General features: G+C 33.3%; 2 protein-coding genes across 3 annotated transcripts in view; one reads left to right on the forward strand and one right to left on the reverse strand.

Moving 5' to 3' along the window:
• The window catches only part of LOC114332250 (vasoactive intestinal polypeptide receptor 2), a 784,400-nt gene that overhangs the window by 438,746 nt on the left and 328,836 nt on the right, over positions 1 to 16,818 (forward strand). The window lies entirely within an intron of this gene.
• LOC126891842 (tigger transposable element-derived protein 6-like) lies at positions 12,272 to 15,158 on the reverse strand. Its single transcript, XM_050661166.1, has 2 exons — positions 14,951 to 15,158; positions 12,272 to 14,635 (listed from the first exon to the last, which is right to left on the reverse strand). The coding sequence occupies exon 2, from the start codon at positions 14,622 to 14,624 to the stop codon at positions 12,597 to 12,599; it is 2,028 nt and encodes a 675-aa protein (XP_050517123.1). The 5' UTR covers positions 14,625 to 14,635; positions 14,951 to 15,158; the 3' UTR covers positions 12,272 to 12,596.

Below are 16,818 nucleotides of genomic sequence, written 5' to 3' on the forward strand. Positions count from 1 at the left end.
AAGAACAGTGGAGAGTAAGACCATTGTTTAAACAAGATTTTTTTAAATATGTAGTATTTTAGTTATCTTTAAACAATGCTAAGACAGTTTGAAATAAATAAAGGAATAACAGGTGCCTGTTGTTTCCGATAATCCGAGCCAATGAACGTTGCTCTGCCGCCGTGTGCCATGAGTCATTTTTATTATCGTATAGGTCAAATTATACAAATACCCTTTATCTCTCAAATATTATATACATACATTTTTATTATTGAAATATTTGTCTGATGAAAATCGGTCCGGATTAGCCGGACTTCCGGGTTATCGGGAGCCGACTTATCGAGGTTCCACTGTACTGTCAAAAAAATATAAAAATAGAATGTCAGTCATGTTTAAGTAAAAGTTTTTGTAGATATTGTCCTGTAATTACGTTTGTAGAAAAAATATTGTATGATATGCGTGTTAAAAAGTACATTTTTAAGGCACTCATGTGGATTTCAGAACTCGCTATCGCTCATTCTGCAAACTTTCATATGCGTGCCTTAAACGTGTACTTTTAACACTTATATCATAAATAACTATATTATATCACATGGTTGTTTTTTTTTAACTGAACATTCTTTTTATTTTATATGCTTTTAGTAGAATATTTTGTCACATTTTTAAACAGTCCTTTAGAAAATTTATTCTTAATCAACGATTTAATACAAAAGGCACGTTTTTCCCGTAACTTTTATTTTAAAATTCTAAATAAAATGCTGCAAAATGTGGTAATGACATTCTCGAAATTACAAAACATGAGGAATGAAGTGTTGACTAAAAACAAAGGTTTGTTGGATTTTTTTTAATTCGAGTATTATAATTGCCGACGACGTTTTGAGTGACAGTGGCGGCGAATTTAAAAGCTTTTGAGGTATTTCAACATGATTCTGAACAATTCTTTGATTTCTCCTAGTTCCAGAAATTATTAAAGTCTATAATAAATAAACATGTATGTCCTTATTAAAGAAACAAATGACATAGATGGACACACTGGTGATAGTAGGAGACTGGAATACTAAGGTTAAGAAAGAGGAAAATAACAGAAAAATAGTAGCAAAATGAATGATAACGTCTTCGCTTCCTTCATTAAAGAGATTGATTATTTGTTCTATCAACAAGTATGGCGTTCTACACTGCTTCTTCATTTCGGTTTTTAATTTATTGAAGTTATACTTCTTTACGCGCGATATGAGGGTGAATTTTTATATGTTAAAACCTACGATCCCGGCGCATGCACATTATAACTTTGTTCTGATTGGATGTTCAAATGATATATCAAAAATTATCCAATATGGCAGCTGTAGCGCAGCTGTGGTTTGGACGGTTGACGGTTTGGTTATGTATGATTGTTGCGTTTTAAAATTTGTGGGAAAAGAAACAACAAAGGTTAGTTAATAGTTATACTGCCTTTTTAAATAGTTTTCATATTATATTTTTGAAGTTATACTTCAAAATGTTTTAATTTATGTATGTATCAGTCCAGAAAAGGTGTGGAAAGAATATATTAGTGTTTTTAAATATATTTTTCTACAAACGTGTTAAAAATGCAATTTTTAGGACTCCATAGGAGCGTTAAAAATGCTACTTTAAGGCACTAGTTCTTTAAAATTTTTAAGGCACTGCAGTTAAAAGTGAATTGTCAAATTGTGAAACGTCAAAATATTTATATTTCATTTATTAACATTAATATTAATAATACAACTTGCGCAATTTGAAAAAGGTGGTTTAAAAGGTTTTTTATTATAATTTTGTGTCTTTGGATTTGTCTTCCTTGGGCGTAAAATAATAAAATATCTATTTTTATATTTCACTTGTCACCGTGATCTGACTGAATATCTGAAAGGTAAGTCGCATGCGGCTTGATGGCCTTGTTGGTAGAGCATTGGACCAGAGATCAAAAAATCGTGAGATTGCGGGTTCAAATCCCGTATGATTCATACTTTTTTCTTTTTTTTTAATATTTGGCATTGGTTTTGGTTCATTTTTGGAAATTATTGTTAATTTTTTGTATTGTAACTGTTAAGTAGGTATATTTATTTCGTTGAAATTATATTATAATAGAAGTATAACTTCTTACGTGCGTACAAAGTACACACACATTCATTTTTTTTTTGTTACCTATCTGTTTCATTAAAAACATTTTCAATGTTTAACAACTGCTTATACAATCAATTTAGAACATTCAATAATTAATGATGTTTCATTGTCCTCCTCTATATTCTTCGTAGCTCATTGATTTTCTTACTCCTTCCATCCATTTATGATCCTCTTTGTTCTCGAAATCCTTGGTGTTATTGCATCCATTTCATTGTCTTCTAAATTTCTTTGCTTTCTCTGTTATTAGCCACGTATTACATCTGTATCCCAACATACCTTTTACCAACGTTTCATAAATATTAAACTTTCACTTATTTGTTATAAGCATTCTTGCTCGAGAAAATTCCGATAAAGCATCCTGTAGCTTGTCTGGCTTGTATTATTTTGGTTTTACTTTCTTGGTCATGTACTATTTCTCGATTGAATATTATTCCTAGATATTTGTATTCATCAACAGTCCCTATCTCCTTGTTGTTATCTATTAGTATAAGATGTGCTGTGTACCCTACCGTGCTGTGTACCTACCTAATCCTGAGATAATTGGTCTTTTCGATATTAAAAACAATAGTCTGCATTTCTGATATTTTTCCGCTAACTTTCTTACTACGTTTTCCATACCTTCTCTATCGTCTGCTGTGACGACCTTATTATCATAATATGTCATATGTTTAAAAATTGTAGTGCACACTCATAGACAGGTGTAAAATATCAAAGGCGGTACTACTATGTGCTAGTATCATCCCACCAGGAGTACCACACTATTATTTTAATTAGTTAGTGTAAAGAAGGCGGAACTGGTTTGTTGCTAATTGATTTTTAAGTACTTCCCTTTTAGTTTTAGATTTTATTTGCCACAATTTTTAAAACAGGTACAATACCTTCTGATTCACCAAGAATTTATTGGACGTGAGAATTTTGAAGGTTTGGCCTGTACGATTCTTGTTTTTTGTTTTTGTAGTATGTACTTGTATTAGGTACTTATTTGTAAACTAATCAATTCTTAGATAGTAGTAATGCATTATTTTTAATTTATACTATTAGGTACTTGCCTTTTTTAGGTTTCTTCTTCTTCTTTCGGTGCCTATTCGTTTCTAATATTGGCAATCCTTCTGGCTATAATTATTTTATTGACTGATACCTAAATAGATTACACAGGTTTACAAAAATAAATAAATTTTGGACTATTTGACGAAGTCATATGACTAGGAGGTTTTTGGGGTCGCTGATCACGAATCCGGGGTCCGCTGACCTCTTTCGCGTCAGATAAGGTTATTTCAAGGTTAAATCGCTCTGAAAAAGTAGGTATATTAGGGAGTTTTTGGGGTCGCTGATCACAAAACTTAAGTCCGTTAAGCTCTACCACGTCAGGTTGTAACGTTACAAACGTCACATCTTTGATATTTTATTTTTAAATAATTATTTTACCTTATTTCCTTTAATATTTCATTAATAATTATCTTCTTCTAATTGGTTTACCCATTTTCCCCTTTAAAAATCGGTTGGCGCTCTCTTTTATTACCCTCTTTTATTATCTTCTATTTAATATATCTCTTTCATTTAAATCATCATACTGAACATACCTCGTATATTCATACTCTCCAAATATCTGTATTTTCAATACGGAAGATGCCGCTACTTCATAGTACTTGGTTGTCATTTTAAATGTCGTTTTCAATGACAGTGTCACTTCATCGACTTGACCCCCTACCAATGAACTGTCAATACGGATGGAATAGGCACAAAGACAACTAATGCAGCCACGATACAAGAGAGAGGTCCTAGAGAGAGACAGACAAGGTGCTGGAAACATTGACAGGCCGTGTAATTTGAGTTGCCTATATCAACTTAAATCGGGGAAATATAAAAGTCTAAATATAAAAGTAACATAAAAACATAATCAAGGACTTCTTCACTTTGTATAAAACAGTCACTAATTTAGTATTTAAATAGTTTTAAAATTATTTAACTCCCAAATACTTTAGGAAAGTAGGTATTTGTTTTGATAAATACAAATAACAATTCTGAAAAGTATCTAAACACCAAGTATGGCACTGTGTACTCTATTTATCCCCTAAATACAAAAAAGTGGTTAAATTTTGAAATATGTACTGCCAATCAGCATTAGGCCTTAGCCAAGTTAAAATATAAGTTAAAATATTCAACGAACTGTAAATATTGATTCAATCGGGTCCATTTGTATAGGCAACTCAAATTACACGGCTTGTCAAATTCTCCAACACCTTGTCTGTCTCTCTCTAGGACGTCTCTCTTGTATGTTGGTGTCAATCTTGCTTCACTATTTGAATGGGACATGGCCATTCCATCCGTATTGACAGTTCATTGCCCCCTACTCCCTGACATACACTGGAAGGGAAAAATTAATCCTTAAAAAGGCATGTAATTCGAAAAATAAATCATTTCTATTTCATCAAATCATCTCTTGGGGTAAGGATAACATTATATTGTGATTATATTTCTCCGTCTAACAGTGTTTCTAATGGTTTTTTTATCTAACCTAACTTCCAATGTCAGACCATGTATTCTGATATTTTAGTTTCAAATATAATTATCTTTTAATTTACATCTATGCACGTTTAGTAATCAGAATTTTAACTATTCTCATCTAAATTTCATTTGATTTATTCTTGTCATCTGCTACTCTTTCTGACGATTAGAACGGCAGATGGCACACGTTGGTTTTTCTTCTTGATGATTGATATGTGTCTCTATTTTATAGTTTTTTGGAAAGAAACCACTTTTCTCCCTCCGGGAGTTTCAACAACCCTCAAATCGCCGGCGATACAACAACGAGGACCATGTCATCAGGGCTGCAACCACATAACCAAGACTGCAACGACCAACATCCGTAGACCTGGTGGAATACAACACCTACAACCCCAGAGCCCGTTGCAGAACCAGCAGCAGTACCATACGACATCAAGAAGATACCATCAGTTACCAAAAGCCATAAGTATAATCCAGAATTGTTAGTTTTTGGCAAGAATTTAAATACATTTGTTAATGCAATTTACTAAGTCATTTTATTTATTATATCTTTATGAACAATAAACATGATTAGTTAAAAACTATGTTTTGTTTGCTTCCATTCCAATTTTCATAGTTCATATCTGAGGTTAGGACAAGACGAACACACACCTGAGTGACTGAGCTAAGCTAAGGGTGTAGCGATGGCTATCTTAGTTGATTGGGATAATATTTTCGAGTATTGTTTCAATTAGCTGGGGTAGTCCAGTGCTTTTTCGTTACAAGGTAAAGTCAGCGACCCCAAAACCCCCTAATATACATTTTCAGAGCGAGTGTGTCGATTTATCTTGATTTGACCTTGAAATGACCTTTACCTGACGTAATAGAGGTCGGCGGACCCCGGATTCGTGATCAACGACCCCAAGAACCCCCTAGTCATATGGTTTCGTCAAATAGTCCAAAATTTATTTTTTTTTGTAAACCTGTGTTATTAGTGTTGTTGTGGAGAATAATTTTCTCAGGTTCTTTAACCGTGAATACTTTGCCTCGAAGGATTATTTTCAGTAATGTGTATTTACGGCACGGCACAGCAAGTTAATGATGGGGCGGCCAAACCCCTCGTTAACCGACGAGGCCCTACGACTCGGAAGGAAAAAGCTTAGGGCGGTAACTGGCTTACTAACCGGACACTGCACCCTAAGAAAACACCTGCACAACATGGGGATCTTTCACGGAGACCCTGTTTGCAGGAGATGTGGGGAGGCAGATGAAACTGCCTCACATGTCATATTTGACTGTCCAGCCTAAACCCGATGGCGACTGCAATACGGAGTCGAAAACTCGAACCTAAGTGTCTGAAGTCAGGTAAAGAACCTAGTAAAGGGTCTTGTCCTGCTAGCTGGGAGAATGGACCTCTTATAGGTAACAGACGACTTAACTTCAAGTTAAGTAATCCCGAACCCATTGGGGACAAAAACCCAATGATGGTTAACCCGAGACCGAACGGTGTGCAATAAGCCTACTCAGGCTGCAGTACGGGCCCCATGGCCACCCGGTTCGATCAAACAATCAAAAAAAAAATGTGTATTTAGTGCCGTTTCTCATTATGTGTCCGAGATATTCTAACTTTCTCCATTTAATCGTGAACATAACTTTTCTTTCTTTCCCCATCCTTCGTAGTACGGTCTCGTTGGTTATCTTGTCCGTTCATGATATCCTTAGGATTCGCTTGTATAGCCACATCTCGAAGGCTTCAAGTTTTTTCTCTATCGCTTCAGTGAGTGTTCAGGATTCAACTCCGTAGTATAATATTAAGAAGTATAACATCGTAGGAGCCTTACTATTATCTCCAGGAGAGTTTGGCCATGTTGTTGAATGCACTCCTAGCCTTCTCTATTCTACATATTTTACTTCTTCTGAGTGATCCCATTGTTCGTTTACTATTGTTCCTAGATAGGTATACTGTCTGACTAGGTCCACTGGTGTATTCTTGATAACCCGTGTTGAGCTGCCCCCCCCCCACTTGCAAAAATTAAAAAACGAATAGCCCTGATTTATGAGCTATTTATGAGCTCTCATATTCCGCAAACTAAAAATTTTGAGCTCGTTCCACTGAGCAGGAATTTAATACTTTAGTGGGGGGGCTGAGTCAGCCCCCCACTACTTAAAAATAGGAATATTGAATCGGTTTTTGCGGCAGAATTACGAGCTATTTATGAGCTCTTGAAATTATGTAGTTTCGATTTTTGAGCTCATCCCCTTCACCCCCAAACAACCCTTTAATTGATTTAACTTAAGAGAAAAATGCTGAGAAAACTTAAAATATATCGTATTGAGGATATAATTCCTATAGCGTATATACTATAAGAATAAACTATTAAATCACGTGCATTTCGATTATTGAGCTACAACCCCTTCGCAAGAAAACCACCCTACCTTCCCGGCTTAAGAGAAAGTTGTACTTGAAATGCATTAAATTAATTATTTGGCGACTACATATCATTTAATAATTTTTAAGCTTTCAAATTACGCGCATTTAAATCAGTAAATTGCAATTTATTTTATATAGTGCAGTCACTGAAAGTAAAAATTAACGATTACCTTCAATTTCGGTGAACCTTCATCGATTTTTACGAAAATTGGTCAGTGGTTAGAGGATACCTCAAGAAACAAAGGTGACATGATACCACCTTGCGCCTTTACCCTGAGGGTGGATACCGCCCCTTCTCGGGGGTGAAAAATTATTTTATAAAAAATAACTGCACAAATCTATAAAAGAACAAATTATAAGCAAAATGTATTATATAAAGTTATTAAAATAAGTCAATACTTTTTAAGTTATTAAAGATCAAAAATTTTAATTATTCGTGAAAAAAATTCATGTTTTGAAGCGGTTTTTCGTAAATCACTGAAAAACTGTAAGTTTTTACAAAAAAGTTAATAGTAGTTTTATTCGTATAGCTTATATTCTAAGAATAAACTCTTAAATCACGCGCCTTTCGATTATTGAGATACAACCCCTTCGCAAGAAAACCATCCCATATTCCCGGCTGAAGAGAGAGAGTTGTACTTAAAATAATTAAAAATTAATTATTTGTCGACTAGATATCGTTTAATAATTTATGAGGTCGCAAAATATACGCATCTCAATTATTGAATTGCCATTTTCTTTCTATAGTGCAGTCACTGAAGGTAAAAATCAACTATGACCTTCGATTTCGGTAAATCTGCATTCATTTTCACGAAAATTGGTGAGCTGATTTTGATGCTATCAACTTTTTCTGGAGCTCATTTTGGGTAGGTATTTCTAAGTACTTTGATAAGTATTTAGTACCTAAGTGTTATAAAATGCATCTCTTTCCCGTTATTTAATCTTGAATCCTTAGATTTGAACAGTCGCAGAAAAAAATATACATTTAATTACCAATAACTTACTTTAAATTAACATTAAAGGGTTTTTCAAGTAAGCAATTTATTATATTTTTTATTGGCTTCAATTTTAGTGATAAACACTTTTTTGTAAAAACTTACAGTTTTTGAGTTATTTATGAAAAATCGCTTTAAAACATGCATTTTCTTTCACAAAAATTAAAATATTTGATCTTTAATAACTCAAAAAGTATTAATTTATTTTAATCACATTTTATAACAAATTTTGCTTACAATTTGTCCCTCTCTCGATTTGTGGGGTTATTTTTAATAAAGTAATTTTCACCCCCGAGAAGGGGTGACATATACCCCAGGTTAAAACCCCAAGTTGTTATTGTTAATTCGTGAAAATGAATGGAGATTTACCGAAATCGAAGGTCATAGTTGATTTTTACCTTCAGTGACTGCACTATAGAAAGAAAATGGCAATTCAATAATTGACATGCGTATATTCTGCAAGCTCATAAATTATTAGTATGTAACCGATATGTAGTCTCCAAATAATTAATTTAAATTATTTTAAGTACAACTCTCTCTTAAGCCGGGAATATGGGATGGTTTTCTTGCGAAGGGGTTGTAACTCTATAATCGAAAGGCGCGTGATTTAAGAGTTTATTCTTAGAATATAAGCTTTACGAAATAAACTACTATTAACTTTTTTGTAAAAACTTACAGTTTTTCAGTGATTTACGAAAAACCGCTTCATAACATGCATTTTTTTCACGAATAATTAAAATCTTTGATCTTTAATAGCTTAAAAAGTATTGACTTCTTTTATTAACTTTATATAATAAATTTTGCTTTTAATTTGTTCTTTTATTGATTTGTGCAGTTATTTTTAATAAAATAATTTTCACCCACGAGAAGGGGCGGTATCCACCCTCAGAGTAAAGGCGCAAGGTGGTACCATGTCACCTTTTTTTCTTGAGGTATCCTCTAACCACTGACCAATTTTCGTGAAAATCGATGAAGGTTCACCGAAATTGAAGATAATTGTTGATTTTTACCTTCAGTGACTGCACTATACAAAATAAATTTTAATTTACTGATCTAAATTCGCGTAATTTCGAAGCTTATAAATTATTCAATGATATGTCGTCGCCAAATAATTAGTTTAATGCATTTTAAGTACAACTTTCTCTTAAGCCGGGAAGATAGGGTGGTTTTCTTGCGAAGGGGTTGTAGCTCAATAATCGAAATGCACGTGATTTAATAGTTTATTCTTATAGTATATACGCTATAGGAATTATATCCTCAATACGATATATTTTAAGTTTTCTCAGCATTTTTCTCTTAAGTTAAATCAATTAAAGGGTTGTTTGGGGGTGAAGGGGATGAGCTCAAAAATCGAAACTATATAATTCCAAGAGCTCATAAATAGCTCGTAATTCTGCCGCAAAAACCGATTCAATATTCCTATTTTTAAGTAGTGGGGGGGAGGGGGCTGAGTCAGCCCCCCCCCCCACTAAATTATCAAATTCCTGCTCTGTGGAACGAGCTCAAAATTTTTAGTTTGCGGAATATGAGAGCTCATAAATAGCTCATAAATCAGGGCTATTTGTTTTTTGATTTTTGCAAGTGGGGGGGGGGGGCAGCTCAACACGGGTTTCTTGATAAGCAGTTGGACGTCTCTAATTTTATTTTTGCTGGATTTTAGATTTAATTTTTGAATTGTGGATAACAATAGTAATACCTATACTGCGTTCCACGGTCACCTTTCAGTACAGACTCTTATGAAGAACAGTGTTGCTAAGAGATATTATTATTTATATTAAATAAATTTTAAAGTATTTTTATACCTCACTTGGTCTATTAAATTTGTCAGTATGTACTTATGAGAAATCTTGTAAGCTGTCAAAGCAAAGGGAGTTTAGCTCGGTGGTAGCGCGTTCGACCGGAGATCGAGAGGTCGCCGGTTCGAATCCGTGTGTTATCTAACTTTTTTTTATTTTTAGTATTGTTTTAATAAAATATTTTGGAAAGTAGTAAGTAAAAATTAGTTTAATCTTTAAATACAAATAACCTGTTGAAAGTATATTTATTTCGTTGAAATCATATAATAGAAGTATAACTTCTTACGTGCGTACAAAGTACACGTGTTAAAAATACATTTTTAAGGCACTCATGTGAATTGCTGAATTCGCTTCGCTCATTCTGCAAGCTTTCACATGCGTGCCTTAAAATTGTACTTTTAACACTTATATCATAAATAACTGTTATACATATATATAATATTAATCACAGCCTAATTATAATTAATATTCAAATGATATATCTTTAATATCGTATAAATATCTTTCATAGTACCTATCTAGGAATTATTTAAAAATAATAAAGCCCACAGATTTTCAAATCAAGATGTTTTGGACTTCTGGAATATTCTAGATGGACTTTAAGTTCGTCTGCTTAAAACATATATTTGGGTGTCATATGCAGCAGCTTAACTTTTAAACTTATTAATTACTAGGTAGACTATGCATTTGCAATTTACTTAAATTTTGCAATTGATTACTTCTGTTTAACTTCATTATTATTGTTATTATTGTAAATATATTGACGATTTATGTAATCTTAGTAAATTGAATTGTTATTGTTTTGTTTTCTTGACTTTTTATAAGCTTTGTCGATAAAATTGTACAATTTTTCATGACAATAAAGCATATTTCTATTCTAACCGGCAACACTGAGCTGCAAAGTTCCATAAGTTTTATATTGGGATATTCTGCCCACACTGCAAAGCAAAGTGACTGCGGAACGCAGAATAGAGAAGATATAAATACATTATTATTATAACTTTTTCCGGGAAGATAGTTACTGACAATTATTTTAGGACCAATTAGGGATTAATGTCGTGCGCTGGCGTGGTTAGTTCTGTGGCGTAAAAAGGGGGGGGGGGTTGGGGGATCTACTTTGAACTTGAATTGGCGGTATTCCATACACTCCAGTAGTTATTAGTTTACAGGTTCCAATTATTCTCTTCGAGTAATTTTCGGACATTTCTTACTGTTTCTAAACTCAAAATACATAATCATTTCTAACCTTATGGTTCTCTATTAAGAGGAAACAGTAGCGATCAACAGGTACCAAAAACGCGTTCCAAGATTGCGGCTGTAATTTTGAATATTTTTTCGAGATAATTGGCACACGTATTCGTAATATAATAAAGAATGGCGGCACGGAGCCTAATTTGAAAAATATATTAAAATGTGGAAATTACTCTGTAATTAAATACAATATTAAAAAACGAGCCTGTACCGCCATTAAGAAGAACAAAAAATACACTTTCTTCAAATAAACTTTTTTATACGATGCCTAGATTTTGTGTCATTTTGGAACTACTAAAATTTTTTATTTCATTAGTAGTTCCAAAATGACACAAAATCTAGGCATCGAGTAAAAAAGTTTATTTGAAGAAAGTGTATTTTTTGTTCTTCTTAATGGCGGTACAGGCTCGTTTTTTAAATATTGTATTTAATTACAGAGTAATTTCCACATATTAATATATTTTTCAAATTGGGCTCTGTACTGCCATTCTTTATTATATTGCGAATACGTGTGCCAGATATCTCGAAAAAATATTCAAAATTACAGCCTCAATCTTGGAACGCGTTTTCGCTACCTGTTGATCGCTACTGTTTCACCTTAAGTAGATATATGTATAAGAAAAATTGCAGTAATACAAGCAAACTGAAATATTAAACTACACCAGCCAACATTTTTCTCTGTTGGATAACTAGTGTAAGGACTGTCCTATAAGTGATGTCCATATTGTCATAATATATAGGGTGAGGCAGATAACTGGCCTATTAGAAATATATCGAGAACTAAAGGTAACAGAACTATGAAAATTGGAGTGAAGTTGTTTTGAAGAGTGATCTATTTAATTAAAATATTTTCATCTATTTGATACTTCCGGTCAAACCGGAAGTTGCTTATTCCTTCGTTTTTTTAAATGGGCACCCTGCATATTTTTACATTTTTGGATTCTCCTCGATGTCTTATTTCTTAAAATATGAGGTTTTGTAATATTATACAGGGTAGTTTAAAAGATAATTAAGTTTTTTTCTAAATTTCGTAGCAACATTCGCACCCTGTAGAATTGTAGCAGTTTGACAACAAAAACTATATTTATGTTTAAATGGTTTTTAATATACTCTACTATTGTGAAGAATTGTCAGTATAGCTAATTTTTTAATTTTAGTATACAGAATTGGTCGAAACTCGGAAAGAGTAGGGGAGAGTGGGGCTCCTTCAGACATAAAAATTTAAACTGTCATATCACTCTAAATACATCACCAAATAAAGAAAGAAAATATTCATAAGATACATTGTTTACCCAACTTTCACTATATATATGCTTTTAATATTAAACCCTATACTTGTTGTAAAAAAAAATCAAAACCACTTTTTCAAAAACGTCTGAAGGTACCCCACTTAGGGGGCACCTTCAGACGGGGAATGGGGCAGCTTCAGACACAATTGGAAAAATGACAACGCTCATATAAATGTTTTAGAAATGATTTATTACAATATTTAAAACTATATTATGATACTTAGTCAAACCTCTAATGCATATTGAAGTTTTTTAATGAAACTGAAAAAGGCAATAAAGATTTCTGTCGCTTTGTACCCTGCTCAGAAGGAGTTGGCAAAAGGGCTACAATTTCTGATAAAGAAGCACTAGAGATATCTGGTACGATGGGGTAGAAAAATTTATAATTTACTTTAGATGACATTCTCAAAAATGAAATTTCAACATCTCCATCATCACATTTACCAGTGATTCTCCCAACATAGTACACATCTTTTTGTTTTACAGTCCCAAATTTAACCAGCACAAAATCTTCAATTTTCAATTCACTCCTGTCAAAATTTTGCTGTGGTTCTTCTAATACCTTATCATCAGAGTTTTTGTCATTTTCATCATCAGTTGTCTTCTCATTCTTCTCATTTTCAAAAAGTAGTTTTCTTTTTGTGGATTTAGTACGTTCAGCATTAGGGTTGGAGGTTTTCTTTGTTTTTTTATTGATCTGTTTTTCTGCCAGAAGAAGCTTTTCTGGGGTGTCAGTTATTATTCTGCTTGTCCCCTTTTCTCTTGGTTTCTTGGAGCTAGTATTGAGTTTTGATTTTGGATATCCTCGTATCTCCTCAGGACTGAAATAACAGCCAGGCTGTTGAGGGGGCATAGGCGTAGAGTTTTGGCAGCTTGATGTTGATGGAGTGTCTATTGGTTGCTGAAAGTTTTCGCTTGAAATTTGGGAAGATGAGGGTGGTTTTTCAGATTCTAAAGTTGGTAGACTTGCAGCTAGTTGGCATGTTAGAGGTTCATCAGAAAGAGTTTCGTCTGGAGGATTAGGTCTCTCACTGACCAAACTGGGAGCAAACATATCGTCGGTGAAAATGTGCCTGTCAACTGGAAATATTCCTGTTTTTTTGAAAGAATTTATAATGCTCTGTGGTAACATGGCACGGCCATGTGCTATTCCAACACATGCAGCCACGTTATAGATTCCAAAACGTTGGCCTGGGTTAGACTTCAACCATGAATCAATTGCAGCATTATAATATGTTTTAAAAGGTTTATTCAATCCCACATCCAGTGGTTGCAACATGTGGGTACAATGGGGTGGAACTGTTAGAATGTGCACGCCATTAGCTCTTGCTAGTTCTATTGCCTCAATTGACAAGTGGTTCTCATGATTGTCGCAAATTAGAAGCATTCTTCTCTTTTCAGAGGAACCTGAACATTTTATAAAGTGCTGCATCACATGAACGAAATTGTAAGTGATTATCCAACCTGACTGATGAGCCAACCCCAAGGTCCCGTTTGGTGCTCCATTTATCATGTGGCTCTTGAAGTGCACTCTCGGAAATACTAGGGCAGGAGGTATTGTATTTCTAGCTGCATTTATAAACAAAACTGTAGTAACCAGAGTTCCTCTCTCACCATTTACAGCAGCTGCTACTTGTTTTTGGCCTTTTTGTGAAATCACACGAGAAGGTTCTTGGTTAGTTTCAGTTTTTGTTTCATCCAAATTCCAAATCCTGGATGAGTCACAGAGTTCTGGGTATCTTTTGATTAAGTTTTCAAAATTATTAAAAAAAGCATTCACATTATGTTTGTTAAAGGAAATTGCACGTGCAATACTGCATCCTTCAGCAACACGGAGAGATAATCTTGGATGGCGTTTCATAAAACCGTATAGCCAGTCCTTTCCTGCCATTCTTGGAGCTTTCCAGTTTTTAGGACAGTCAATATTGTTCATTTTGGCCATCTCATGTGCTAGTTTACGAGTTTCTAGATTGTTAAGACCATAAAACATTTTTGAACACTTAATTAAATATGCCTCAAGGTCGTCTTCCTGTTTATCAGTAAAAACCTTTCTAGTATCATTTCTTAATTTCATATCATGTTCGCCTTCTGGGTTATCCCTAAACTTCTTAACGTACATACCAACAGTATGATATTTTAATCCAAATCTTTTAGCAGCATTTCTTATCGATTCACCATCTAGGATGGCCGCTACACATTCTTTCATAGATTCGGCATCGAAATTTCCTTTTGTTTTTCCTTTCTTCCTATTTCTTACCATCTTCAGACAATCTGCAACAAAGAGAAACCCTTTTTAAATAACTAGCAATAAATATATATAACTAAATAACTAAATATATATAACTTTTAAGCACGTTATTTCAAAAAAAGTGTCTATTTTCTATTGCGTTTGTCTGATAGTGCCCCATACCCTTTTGTCTGAAGGTGCCCCACTCGATGTGTGCACACTAAATGTAATAATATAACCTAAGAGTGCCATCAGTAACAAATGTGAATAGTACAGGTTATACAGCACTAAATGGACTTAAAACTGGTAAAAATGTTAATTATGCTAAGTCTTATCTTCTAATAAAAAACTCATCTTACCTTCAATCCAAAAATTTAACTTTCAACCACCAAAAACTAACTTTTCACTTTATGACGTGAACCCTTTACTGCACTGTTCTACAGACTGGACTATAATAGCGTGAGTAGTAATGGAATGTTTTGATGGCAGTGTCGCCAACCCGAGTCCTTAAATTTACCCACAATATCAATGTCTGAAGCTGCCCCCTGTCTGAAGGAGCCCCCTTCTCCCCTATTCTCTGAGTTTTCTTAAATGGAACACCTTATATTTTAGTATTGTAATGAAATAATATTTTATGATACTTTTTTATTTATTAAGCGTTCCCTATACCTAACTTCTTTTATTTGTGCTTAATTGTTAATTGAGCCAAGAATTTTAATTAGGGAGTTATTTTGATAGCTCAACCATTATTGCTAATTTTAAGGATCAGTCTAGATTAATATGTATTCATTTCCGAAAAATTATTTGTGATTGAATATTTTCACGGCCATCCTAATAAAATTTCACGTATTTTTTGTTACAATTAATATTTGGCTTGAATCACCTATAACTCACAATTTAAAGCATCTAGGTATAGGGAATGCTTAAGAAATAAAAAGTCCTATAAAATATCATTCCCTTACAATGCTAAAATACAGGGTGTTCCATTTAAGAAAACTCAGAAAATACTCGTTCCGAGTTTCCACCAACCCTGTATAATAAGATTAAAAAATTAGCTATAATAACAATTAATAACAATAATAGACTATATTAAGAACCACTTGAACATAAATAGAGTTTTCGATGTCAAACTAATACAATTCTACAGGGTGTGAATGTTGCTACGAAATTACGAAAAAAACGTAATTATCTTTTAAACTACCCTGTATAATATTACAAAACCAATATTTTTAGAAAGAAAACATCGAGGAGAATCCAAGAATGTAAAAATATACAGGGTGTCCCATTTAAAAAAACGAAGTTATAAGCAACTTCCGGTATAACCGGAAGTAGCAAATAGATAACAATATTTTCATTGAATAGATCACTCTTCAAAACCCCTTTATTCCGATTTTCATAATCCTGTTGCCTTTAGTTCTCGAGATATTTCTAATAGGACTTTTAGCTGCCTCACCCTGTATATTGCATACTGTATTACTACTATTCATATTACATGGTAAAAATTTCACCCCAAACCAAATATTTTTTGTTTACTGATATTAAAAAGGGAGCACTTTGTAAAAAATTATTTTTAGGACATAATACAGTCTCTTATTGAGCACAATAGGAGCAAAAAATACAATAAAAGTATTTTTCAGGTGTGTTAAGTGTGTCGCGAAATTTTGTTTATGTTATTGTGAGTATTTCTGGAGAAAAATAAACGAAAAATATTGATATTATTTGTCTCTTTTGTAAGAAAAATGTATGCCTACATTTAACTACATTGCTGAAACCGGCTTAATTTACAGCGTAGCAAAAAGTAAATAATGATATTCCTCGGGACTTTCTAGAAAAAATTAGCTTGTAAGAAAAACTGGAATGATTAGATATTATAAGCAACACAAAGTCTTGAGTTTTTGCAAAAAGTTACATCGTAGACTCAATCAAGTAAAATTATGAGTAAATTAAAGAACTGACTAAAATACCATTTCTTCTTCTTTAGAATTCATTTTTATAATCTTTGACAAACTCAAGTTTGTCCATGATTAGTGCAATTTGATCCCTCTCGTCTATTTTTTTCTAAATCACTGTTTCTAATTATCGTGTTGTGTCGGGCTCCAGCGATTGATTAAATAATATCCACAATAAAAATATCTGCCTTTAAAATAATTCCATCAAGTTCATTTTTCTGGAACAAATTTGTCGCAACGTTTCTATAATTTGCTGATGCACGTGGGTGCTTCCATTC

This window comes from Diabrotica virgifera, chromosome 9, assembly GCF_917563875.1.
Source record: "Diabrotica virgifera virgifera chromosome 9, PGI_DIABVI_V3a".
Taxonomy (NCBI): Eukaryota; Metazoa; Arthropoda; class Insecta; order Coleoptera; family Chrysomelidae; genus Diabrotica; species Diabrotica virgifera.